Source organism: Falco naumanni, chromosome 2 (genome assembly GCF_017639655.2).
Source record: "Falco naumanni isolate bFalNau1 chromosome 2, bFalNau1.pat, whole genome shotgun sequence".
Taxonomy (NCBI): domain Eukaryota; kingdom Metazoa; phylum Chordata; class Aves; order Falconiformes; family Falconidae; genus Falco; species Falco naumanni.
In genome coordinates, this window is record NC_054055.1 from 46,949,239 (window position 1) to 46,961,918 (window position 12,680).

The window sequence follows — 12,680 nt, forward strand, 5'->3', positions numbered from 1 at the left end:
TTCCACAGAGAGCACTCTTCCACTCCACTCAATTCTCTTCAAAAAGAAAAGCACATCTCTCTTCTTTAGACCTCATGCTCTAAAAATATAAAGATGGAGGACTTAATACCATGCAGACTGTTTTTATGTCTGACTGAGTTGCTGCCTGCTTTGCCGTCATATGCCACTTAGGAACAGGCTTAACATTTCATTTTTCAGTTAGCATCGCACCATTCAGTATTTGTTCTTTGGACAGCTATTGTTACATTCATTTGACAAAGCGTGGTAGAGAAAGGATAGTTTTCCGTGGCAAACTCAGACCCAATAAACTTTTAACCCTGGCTACCTGCTAATAGTTCACAGGACATAAGATATTTTTTCACCTGACAGATTTATTCATATCTGTTACTGAGTACTACAGTTTTGCTTTCTGTATGATGCTAAAAAAATCTCCAACAAAACTCAACCTGGGGTCTTTCAGAACATCCATAGCAACACAAGAGCCAAGACAAATGAGAGACAGACTTAATGTGGTCAGAAATAGTTTGAACTGATTATCTATAACAAAATATTCACAAGAAATCTCCCAAATGCAGGTTAAACACTCAAGTTGGCACCTCAGACAACTTTTTGTCCTGTAAACGTGCTAAACTTAGTGTGGATTCAAGTAAAAAAACCAAAACCCCCAACTGTTCTAAGAGGCATTTTTAAAAAAAATTGCATTTCAGACCAAAACCACATAGTACAAACTTTTACATAACACACATATTCAACTTTAAAAAAATATATATATATCGGGGAGAAGGCTGGAAATTTAAACTTGGTTTAAAAAAGGAAGGATCTAGAATTTTCTCAATTAGAGGCAATTCTAGATCTTGCTATAGCATTTCAGCTAAAGTATCTGGATACCTGTCTACAGACTTGAGCATTCAGTATGACTTTTGTTTTTGTCTCTGACAGAAATCCTACTTCTTTTTAAAAATTTCATTATCATTTTATTAAATAATGAAATTACAAAAGTAATCTGAAAGATGGTATTATTTATGGATAAAACCCTATTATTTCAGCGAAATTATTTTCTACTGAAAAAGCAAATAGCCTCATATTAGGATAGAAAATGATGAAGTTAACAACCCTATTATCAAATCCGCCTGTTTTCAAAAGTAAGGTACTGTTCCAAAGCACAAATACTTGGTTTCTAGAAGCTACTTGGGCTCTTCAAGCACCTCAGAATTTGACATTATCAGAAATAACTAAAAATGGAGGATCTATGACAAAAAAAAATTAATACTGTGCTAAGTATTAAATAAACTTTTCTTCCCCCACAATTTATGCATTTTATGAAAAACTATTAGTTATTCCCGTTCTTCACAGAATGTTTTATACCTCAAAGCCAAAAACCAACAGGCTGTAAGAGATACTTATGTATTAGCAAGGAATTACTTTGTTTTAATATGGTAACATGATGCTAATTATGTGTGTCTAGGTGTGGAACAGTTTTCAGAAATAAAATGCCAAAACCAGAAAAAGGGCAAAGAGTCTGTTATGATGAGCAAATAAGAGGCTGCCAATAAGTATTACCTAAGAACACAAGCAGAATTTGACTGCTGAGGCAGAAGTTTTTCATGAAGAGATCTTTGGAAGATGGAAGCATTAGATCCCATAAATGGAGTGGGAAGATTATAAATTGAAAATGTCCAGTTTTATTCAGAAAACAGAGATATATATGTTGGAAAAAAAAATAAAAATAAAAGGCTTGAAGAAACTAAATCTTCAAGTGAGTTAACCACCCTCTAGGAAAGTCTACCAAAATGTTACTATCAACAGATGAACCTTAAATGTTTCTCTCTGAACACACTTGTAACAAAATCATGCTAATGAAGATCCATAGTAATTTTTACTGAACGTTGGAAAGACAAGAGGGACACACTGGACAGCTGGGACGCTGAGTCTACTTTCAGACTCCCCCCACCAGAAGACAGACTGAAATGAGTTCAGCAGAGGCCACCATGACTGTCAGGGCAGCAGGGCACACATCATCTAAAAAGAGGCTGAGAGATCTGGGTTTGTTTAGTATTAAAAAGAGAACACTGAAATCTTATTGCTCCCTTTGACTACTTAATTGAAGGGTTCAGGAAAGAGGCAACAAACAAGTTGCAGCATCGGAAACTGTGATTAGGTATTAGGAAAATTTTTCACCATGAAGGTGAGTCAAATACTGGTACAGGTTGTCCAGAAAGGCTGGAGATAGAAGACAAAGGGCCTGAGCAACCTGATCTAGCTGAATCTGCACCGACAGGGAGGCTGGGTAGATGATCCCCTCCAGAAATATAAATACCAACAATTATAAATATAAATGCCTCATCTTTTAAGGAAATATAAGTAGCCCATAATCATGCATAGGAGAATTCATCTAGATTGGCTGTGACTGTTAAGGAAAAAACAATTAGTAGACCAAAGAAAGTTAACAAAACCACACAATTTCTTATTTAAAAATGATTCCCATAGCTAAAAGGAGGATGGTTAAAATTGTGATCCATAACTGGTACAAAAGCAAACACAAGGAAATATTTTAATTGTTCTTCTAAAAACCTCTGAAGTCCAACTGTGTCAAGAAACTCAAATGAAAAAGCATAAATTAATGTTACACCTGTTTAAAACTCAGTTTCTTCTTTATTTGTCTTGCTCAGATTGCTTAATTTTTTCTAAGTTAATTTGAAAAACAAACAAAACAACAACTTGCCATCTTCATGTCGGAGGTACTGGTTTCCACCTCTGTCTCTAGCTAATGACCATGCCTCGCCTTCATCACTTTCACAGAACTCTACCATGCTGTTCTTATCCATCTGCACCCACGTACCTTCTGAATTAGTCACCTGATGCACACACACAAAAAAGCACAATTTGTTAACTCTTCAGATAATTCAGTAGCATGATTCAGCAACTTATTATAGTACCTGAAAAACACTCATTCCAATCTCTACATATCGCAAAGCAAATGTGAAAAAAACCCAGTTTCTTAAATTAAGGCCACAGGCTGAGGCAGACTGAAGTACCAAATCTATTTATGGCACATTTTCAGTTAGGACTGTTTCCAAAAATGTTACACCTGTTTATGTTTAGAAGAAGCAAAACACCGACACCACAACTTTAGAACATCCAAACAAGCCTAGATAAAAATGTGGAGATATTCACCAAAATATGCCTTTTTATTGATGGCTGCAACAGTAGATTTATAATACCATGTTATATGTGAAAAGTTTGTATGAATACTAATTTTGTTCCTGTCATTATATTTAGGAAATAGCATGACACACTTCATCCTTAAGCCCTTCTTAACCATAAAACACCACAGCTGGACAACTGGGAACAGTAACAACAGTTCAGCAACTAAACAAATGAATACGATCGATACAGAGAAACAGAATAATTCGTTAATTGGTTAGGTCCTAGAAAAACATTTTTTCAATGAAACCATTTTTTTTTCAAAGAATATGACAAAAATGTAAAACAAGAAACGATTTCCTAAGGAAGTAAGAAATACTGTAACAGAAACATATAAGCAAGCATAGGTAACTGCAGTACAATTTTAACATTATTTCAATCAATGCACACATCTAAAAGGCAAAAGACATAATTGCATTGGTATTTATAACATAAACCAGGTTCAAAGGTTAGTATTTATCATGAGGGTTGGAAAAGCAAACCTGTAAAGGGGCAGATTCTTTTGCTGTGTTTACTACTGTTATATACTGGTATCTATGAAGACATTAACTGAAGCTACAAGGATCCATACCTCGCCCACTGCCTTGACTTTGTTTCCCAGAACTAACATTCCAATTGGGATACCTCTAAGGTTAGGGCAGCTTCTGATGTTGTGACCTGACGGGCCAGTCTTCACTACCTTGTACACTCCAGGTCCACCTCGAAGGAATGGCATATCTTGTTCTTGCATCACTGCTTCCTGTGGGCAGTGTGAATTTAGGTCTTTGAAAAAATCATCAGTATTAGACCTAGATTCCTGAGAAATTAAAAAAAAAAAAAAAAAGGCAAAACAAAACAGAACAGAATAAAACCTATTAATAATACCTTTGAACTTTTAGATAAGAAATACTTATTTCAAGACAACAGCTAAATTTCAAAGCTAAAAGAGACACTAGTTACATTGCTAATTTTAGTGTGCAATGATAAACCACTATTAGTAAATTGCACATTAATTGAAAAGTCACCATATTACTCTTGAAACAACAGTGGTATAAATGAAACCATTTATGTAAAAGGAGTATCTCATATCTACCATTGGAGACAAATTATCTACTCTAACCGCTTTCACTAAACCTTGCTTCATGCTGACATTTAGCAGGACACACTCATTCCTCCTGCTGTACTTGTGAAATTTTCTGAAAAGCCTGGGGCTATGTAAAGGGATTTTGAATATTCTCTCTTTCCAAATGATACGCTGCTTTTTTGATTTCATATTTAGAATACTTGTTAATTTAAAGTAAATGAAAGGTAAAGTTCTGACTAAGTAAAAGCAACATCATACATTCCAAAACGCACATGTAAGTGAAAATAATAAATGTGCACTAATACTATGACAATAAAAATGGCCCGCAAATTTATTTCCCCTGGCACCAATTACAGATGAAATATATACTTGAATCTGACATGAGAAAACATTTTTGAATCTCCTAACAAGAAAAATTGGTAACTACTAAAAGAAGAGAAATATTAGCATAGATTTTTCAGCTAGCCATAGCTTAATAAAAAGGCTATTGTACAGAAAAATATGAGGGACGGGAGTAACGTAATGCATATTTATATCAGAAGAAAGCAAGTGAGAAGCAGGAACAAGCTCTATTATGCTTATGGTGCAAGTCATAGGTGCTTTTAAAAGAACACCTGAAAGTAAAGAACTAAGCAATGCCCTACGGGATGAAGCCAATGGTTCACCTAATCCGGTATACTGTTTTCAGCAATGGCAACAAGAGATGCTCTTTTAGAAGTAGCATACAAGTCTTTGTTAGTGGTCTGTCCCTTGTATAGCAACAGCATTTTAAATATTTTTATTATGAATGTTAGAGAGTATACCCATTTTCTTTAGTGTTTATTTATGAATCTGATTTCTGTAAATATGTTTAATTTCATCTGAATGTGCTGATAGTTTCTGCCACCACGATCTCCTGTAACAACACCTTCCAGGAGTTCACTTCTTGCTGTGTAAAAGAATACTTCCTTTTATCAGTTCTAAACCAAACTTCTCCTTACGTTATTTCCTTCTTAATTAATATAATTTCCTCTGATCTCTTTAATTATCATATTTTCAGCTTTTTGGTATGGAAGTCTGTGCACTATGTCCAGACTAATTCAGCAGTCTTTCAAAGAAGCCCTTATACAAAAATGAATCCTGTTCTGTAAACACAACTTTAGAAGCAGGTTTATGCAACCTGAGGTAAACTGGTTCAAGGAAAAAAATAATCATATGTTTTAAAGACAGTTTAAACAGTGCCTAGATCTTGATATAATAATAAAAAGGGTTGCTATTTAGGGGAAAAAGATTCAATGGAAAACCAAGTCTTTAAAACTCTAAACCAGTATGTACAACACTGAGTATCATCTTCATTACAAAGTTCCTATGAAAAAACCTCAATCTCAAAATCACTACAGGGCTGTAAAGAGATTTAGACAAGCACTTCTATAGATAACTTAAACTGCTTAACTGTACATAACATGTTGTTCCAGTAGTTGTATAATTAAAAAAAATTAGATTAAGAATGGGCTGAGTATTGATTAAATATTTGTGGCTTTACTCATACAAATACCATTTTATTAGATGCTGCAACTTCATGTGTGTCCTCCAATAACACAATAAAATTACTAGTACATTCTGCATCAAAAGAGAATGAAAGCCTTTATTATGTTACTAGGCCATCTCTGAATTTCTAATGCAGTTCATAAAAAAAGGAGAGTGCTGCTTATGAATTAATGAAAATTCAATAATCTGCTCTGGTATTTTTTTTCCTCATCCTAAAGGAAGAGACACAGATACAGCATTCTGTGCGAATTTGCTATTTCCTGTAAAAATCAAAGAATATTTAGCATAAAGTTGAGTCACAAGGTACAATCTGAAAACATGAGATACACAGCATGACTGCACCTGTCATTTAACTCACCTTAGGGGGTAAAGCTTTGGAAGTCCATGAAAAAAAGTCCAAATCCCTTACTCCTTGGCTAGCATTAAAGACATTCTGAGCAACAAAGTTTAAAAAAAAAGACATATATCAACAAAGAAATGGGAACAAAGAAACACTGGAGGAAGAAGCTCAAGGTTCTGTTAATGCAAACTTTCTCCACAAGTAAATTTACTGGTAGAATGTTTTGCAAAAGGGAAAGTTTTGTTTTCCTAATCAAGTCACCTGAGTCCATTGCTCACCATGGCAAATCATCCATTAAACAAGAACAGTTTAGTATGTCAAAAGCTCAAAATGGATGTAGTGTGTCATGCCATTTACTGAAATTAAGAGCCAGACATTTCTTATAAAGCTTGAGACTTCGTGCACAGAAAATCCCACACTTTGTTACAACGAAACAGTAGCTGGTCCTACCACAAATCACAGTTTTACAGCAAGACAGTCTGCTGTTCTGAAAGATAATTTCAACTATTGCAAGACAAGTGCAATATGGACTTCTAGTCACCAAGTCAGAACTAAAAAGATGCAGGAAGGCTAAACTCACTGTTGAAAGCAATTCACTTGCACAGAATGATTTCACCAGTTTGCACACCAAAATCGCACTCTTTACCAGTGCCAAAAATTTCACAGAGTGCTGCAGGAAAAACAATTGCTATGATTTAATTAGTTTTATAAAATATACAATGCATTTACTAGTTTATTATGAATTATCATCAACCAAATAGAGCTGCCAGAGAGACTTCACTAATTTTATAACCAATTGCCCGTACTACATAAATAAGCACTGCTGTTCTGCATACTTTTTTCTCCCACAGAACAGCTAGGATAGTGTTTTTTAATCACTGAAAAATATGAAAAAGAAGTTATCCTTTCACCATAAATTGGTTTCTACTAATTTCTTTGAAAATTTTCACTGTTCCTGTCAAATGAAAGAATTAATAGTATATATATCAGTACTAATAATTGGTATTTATGACAAAATCTTTTTGGCAAAGCAATCGTTTTATCTATATGAACAGAGGTGTGAAAATCTTATTTACTATCCCCATCCTGATTAGGGGAACCAAGCGAAATCCCTGGACAGCAGTCACATTAAAATTTAATAGTAAAGGCAATGAATCCCTTTAAGCAGAAACAAATACAATAAACTCTTAGCATGCCTTCTCTCCGTTCCTTGAAAAAACATTGACACATTAAAAGTAACTAAACCCATGCTTTTGTCTCATGATAATAGCTATATACTGTTGACAAAACTGCTTACATCAAGTTTCAGTAATACAAACAATTTGCAATTTTTACAAAAACAGTGAAAGTACCTCTATCTACTCAAAAGTGAAAGAGGTACCAATGCACTAGTGAGATAAATTTTGGAGCATTAGGGAAGGTGGGGAGGGTTTCAGACAGGGTGATTAGCAGAATATAGTCTTATCAATTTGGCATAAAACTATGGCAACTATAAAAAGCCTGTATTAGTCTAGTGAGACTGTACTTCATAGGCATCCAACATAGTTTAACTGACTCATTGTGCTACTTGGCAGAGTATCTCAGTTTGTGATGGACCTCTACTGTACAGAGAAACATGGAATAATTATACCTAAAATACGCAAGTGTAATTTCAAAGATATGTTTTGTACATTATAAAGCTACATGTGTAAAACATACAAAAGAAATGAACAGCAGTGAAGTGGGACCATGTTGGCTTAGCAACAATGAGACAATGAAACTAGAAGCTGTCCTTCACTGTGGGAGCTTCAGGGCTTCCAGGCTATTAGCATAGTCTATGCTAGTTTAGGTTAACTGGCATGTATTTCAGAATTAAGTTTTCATTCTGAAGAAACTACTAGCTAGAAGCTTTATTTTTAGTCCTTATGCTACTTTCTGTAGATTTTGTTCATTTTTTCCTTACAAGCTTTCCCCTACTAAAACTACAAATAATTTGAGGAATTCATTCTTTTTTCCAATGAAGTGTAAGTTTCAGAAATAAAAAAAAAATTAAATATAAATTACTTTGTTTCACCACCAAAAATTAGATCTTTTAAAAATATTTAAAATGTCAATTGATATTACTTTTCAAAGCTAAGGGTTTATCTTAAACAACCATCTTGTTATTTTACCCAACATAGTCCTACTCCCCAGTTGCCTTCCATTGTGCCTAGAACAACAGCAGTTGTCTCTTGTGAAAGTCCTTCAACATTTCCACAGAACATTCAGCTTTCTGAGGTCCTGTGATTCAGCACTGCAGCCTACATACTAATTTTGGTTCTTTGCTTCCACTGTGATAATGGTTTCAAAAACTTGCAGTTTCTCAATCCTGCTTGTCTATGGTGGTTGGGGAATGTAATAATATAACTGGGCAGCAGGGTACAATATTCCTAATAATAGATTTTTACATGTAATATGAAGTAATAAATACACATTTAGAATAAGATTTTTAAAAAGTAAAGTTCCAAAGCTTAACCAAGATAAAATTCTATTTCTTCCTAGTGTGTACTGTTTTACATTGTATGCACCTTTCTTCTAAGTACTGTGCGTAAGCATCTATAATAAATCACTGTCTGTGTAAGGAACTTAAGTATTTTCTCAAAAACAGTTAACTGGATGTCAAAAAAACAGAAGGAAAAACAACTACTGGGATTGGATTCAGCTTCTCCAAAATTGCAATCAGTTAAGACTTATACTCTTATCCAAAATCACCTCTATTAAATTCATAGTCTTATAATCATATTACCTACAATGGATTGCATGTGCAGTTTTAAATCAATGGCTACATAGCAGTTCCTTGTGAAAGGACATGAGCAACATAAGGAAGATTTGACGACACAGATTTTCTAAGAAGGTAAATGACCACAGCTCCAATAAATAAGTCTCATAACTACAATGGATCTCTGCCTTCCTATGATCATTTACCTTTAAATATAGTAATTTTGATCAAAATATATAGAAACAGTCTGTTTAGGAGTTCTAAGATATTCAGTGTTTGCTTTCTCATAAATATCTAGTTAATGTCAATAAAAAACTTAAAATGTAGATACAGTATAGATGTCAAGATGATAAAAGGCCAAAATTAGCACTGCTGAAAAACTCTACTGCTTTTTCTTTGTTCACTGTTCAATTAATACAGTGATGAAACAGAATAACTAAAGCTTTTTTTTTTAATTATATTTTTTACATATTTTACAAAAGGTACTAAGAGATTTTATTTACATATGAGATGATTACAAAAAGCCTGTATATTTAAATGTGACAAAGTAACGTAACTGGAGTTACAAGTCTGCAGAAACTCCTGAGCTGAATAAAAATGGAGCCTAATAAAAGTAATGTGACATTAATTTGAACAGGGAATACAATGACTAATTCAGCCACTTGATATTCCAGTTGTATATTTAGTCACAAGAGACTTTTTCCAGTCTATTTCCTTCTTCTGAAACCAATACTGGTAGAACAGCTTTGGATTCCAAACCCCTTGTATAAACCAGGATAAGCAGATATGGATTATTTCAAAATTTAATCTAAAGAACCTTTAGCATGTATTACTTAATTGAATATCTTTTGTCATGAGCCATTCACCTCTAGAGGACTGCACTGATCAAGTTTGACAACTTACAAATACAGTTCTTTTCTTGGACAATTCAGAGAAATAAAGAGTTTTGAATATTCTCAACTTAGTAATCACCTTAAAAGAGATTTAAAAACTTCCTATCAAGAAAGCATTATCACTTAATGTGATCAAGATTTAGCAGGGAAAAAAAAAAGTTTTAAGCTGAGCTACAAAATCAGGAGCTTACAAAAGAGTTTATTGAATTTCATCAAGTTATGTGGTGCATAATGCTAAAATGGCATGCACTGAAGACTAAAGCATTCAAAAGCAAGTCACTGAATCGTGACTTCTGTTTTGTGGCCTTTAAGAAAGAAAGAGAAAATGTTAGGTAATATTTTTTCCTTCTTCCTCTTATTATTATGAATCAAACCAACAAATCTTTATGCCTAAATACTGTCATAATGAAATTAAATAGTTTCAGGACACACTGACTCCTTTTAAAATTTGAAAATATGAGAGAGATGCAAAGAAACCTTCCATTTGAAACTAGTTCAAAAGACATTTCTTATTATATATAACTACATAGTTATAATCGTTGCTTTTGTAAGACTTCTGCTATGTTGGCCAGGGCCTGCTTACTGATCAGAAGCCAAGAAAGCATGTGGCTTTAACCTCATGACATTAAAAATGCAATGTAACTGGTTACATAAAAGAAAATTAGACATATCTACCAGCTTCTAACAGTCTAAATGGTATCAGAACGGATACTGTTTAAAAAAAAATAGACAGTATTTTATCTGAACTTTACAGAAGCAGAGTGAAACGTATGATAATAAAATGCCGTTTTTGCATGTGATTGTGCCTGACCTACTTATTCAAATGTCATTTGAATTCTCAAGATTAGATTAAGATTGAATGTTCAGTTATTTATTAATGATAGCCATTTCCTTTCAGGCTTTTCTCAGGAAGCGCAGGTTATGTTCTAGAGCCATTTGAAATACACCAACCAGTAAGTTCTTGCTAATCACCTATGTGACTGCTGAGCTCAAAACTATTCCCTTCAGCAAGTAAAAAAGTATTAGAAATAGTTAAACTTAAAAACCAAAAGAAACAAAAAACCCAAACACCTCCCCTCCCCCCCCACATAACAGACTATAATACCCATTCAGAAAATATTTCCTGAAGTTAACTAGTTAGTCAAGGTCAATTCACTTTTATCACGTGTGAACAGGTAAAATTCAACTGCTGTATACAAATTTTAATATTTTGTAAAAGTATAATATAGCAATTTTCTAATGAGTATCCATTTATAAGGCCAAAAATACAAGCAAGATTTTAAGCAACGCTTAAATTTTTCCCTTACTTAGGGAAACGCTTAAAGTTTTCATGTATCTCACAAACTAGTCTGTCATCACAGTGTTTCAATGACTGATGGTTGAATACAGAAATTATTCCCATTACAGACATGTTTCCCAAATGCAATATTAATTTCCAAAATAAGAATTTTATTGAGAGAAATCTCCAATAGAATTATATCAACAAATAGTTTATAAACAAGAAGGTGAATAGAAAGATCTACTCACATCATATAACAGTGCTTGTCAAAACACAGGCTGCAGGGGTTTATTAATTGCCAGATGTGGCTACTAGCAAACAGCCCAGTTTCACTGAAACTGGGAATATATCCGATCTTCCATGATTGGAAAACATCACCAGGATGACATTGCTGGCTGCAGGTATTAAATGTGGCCAGATATTTGTTAACTGTCTTCAACTGCAGCAGCAGCTCACTCATATAAGATGACAAATAAAATCTAAATAACAGTATTTATGATTAGATCTGGTTCTTACATTCTGCACTGAACAAACCAAGGTACTGCCCACTCTGGGGAATGCACAAAACCAGATGAGCCAGAATGGCCTGCACTTTCATATTTTTTTTGAGAAACATTGGTTTGGCTAAAATACGTTCTTGCCTTTTACATTTTTTTTCAAATTGTATCTTGTTCCAGAAAAGGTGTAACCTTTGAACTCCAATGATGACCACCATTAAAGTTATGCAGATAAATCATGCTTACTCTTACTGTAAATTCAATTTTGTACTCAGTCTTGAAGCTCTGCGATTCTATGATTAGCTAATAAATTGATAACTCAAGGATTGAGGTGTAGAACTCACAAAAAATATACACAAAACCCAACAGAGCCTAAAGAACTTTCAGTTTTTTTTCAAAAAGCCTCAATTACATTACTTCACTGCAGGCTGCAAGCCTCTTCTGAAATCGTAACGTCAGTGGATCACTTTATACACAATGACATCTTGCAACAGAAACACCTGGTGCAGACCACAACCTAGTATGAGTATACTTTTGTACCCTGTTACAACAGTCCTTGCACTTTCGTTTCTCTTCTAGGGGAAGAGGATTTAACATAAAAAGCCTTGTACCTTTCTACACTCCACCCTCATTACACAATAGCCCTCAAAAATGCACACACATATAAGATAGCATTTGGTAATTAAAATATTGTTTACCTCAGGACTCATTTGCAGCCTTAATTAAAGAAAGTCTTGTAATGAGGATAGAGTGTACTTTTGGATATTTTTCAAAGGCACCTTTTACTTACGTCAACAGGTACCAGAAGGCTCTTGCCAAGATGTTGGTTAAAAGAGAGACACCAGGCTTCAGTGTAACCATTCATGTTAGGAACATACTTCTTTATTGTCTCATCATTCAGCCTCAGCCAAACACCATCATCATTGTGGATCTATGGGAAACAAGCAACAAAAACGAGCCATGCCCTCCTGTAACTGTTCCATACCTTGGTAGGATTAACAGACTTCAGACAAACAGACAATAGTAGCAAGAAAGTAATGATCTTCACTAAGCTGATAGAATGTAAGAAGAGGTGAAGAGGAATATCAACAAAATCAGAATTTCAAAGGAGTGGGAGGCGTATCTTTTTAGAAGGCAAGG

General features: G+C 34.2%; 1 protein-coding gene across 20 annotated transcripts in view; it reads right to left on the reverse strand.

The window, feature by feature from the left end:
- Positions 1 to 12,680, reverse strand: part of MYCBP2 (MYC binding protein 2) — a 200,832-nt gene that overhangs the window by 52,145 nt on the left and 136,007 nt on the right. For 12 of the 20 annotated variants that reach the window (XM_040584251.1, XM_040584263.1, XM_040584248.1 and 9 more), the window contains 4 exons: positions 12,331 to 12,471; positions 6,153 to 6,227; positions 3,776 to 4,000; positions 2,723 to 2,855 (listed from right to left, as the gene is read on the reverse strand). In XM_040584251.1, coding sequence (XP_040440185.1) covers positions 2,723 to 2,855; positions 3,776 to 4,000; positions 6,153 to 6,227; positions 12,331 to 12,471 — 574 coding nt within the window. The remainder of the gene's footprint in view (positions 1 to 2,722; positions 2,856 to 3,775; positions 4,001 to 6,152; positions 6,228 to 12,330; positions 12,472 to 12,680) is intronic. The other 8 variants (XM_040584258.1, XM_040584250.1, XM_040584249.1 and 5 more) reach the window with 6 other exon arrangements.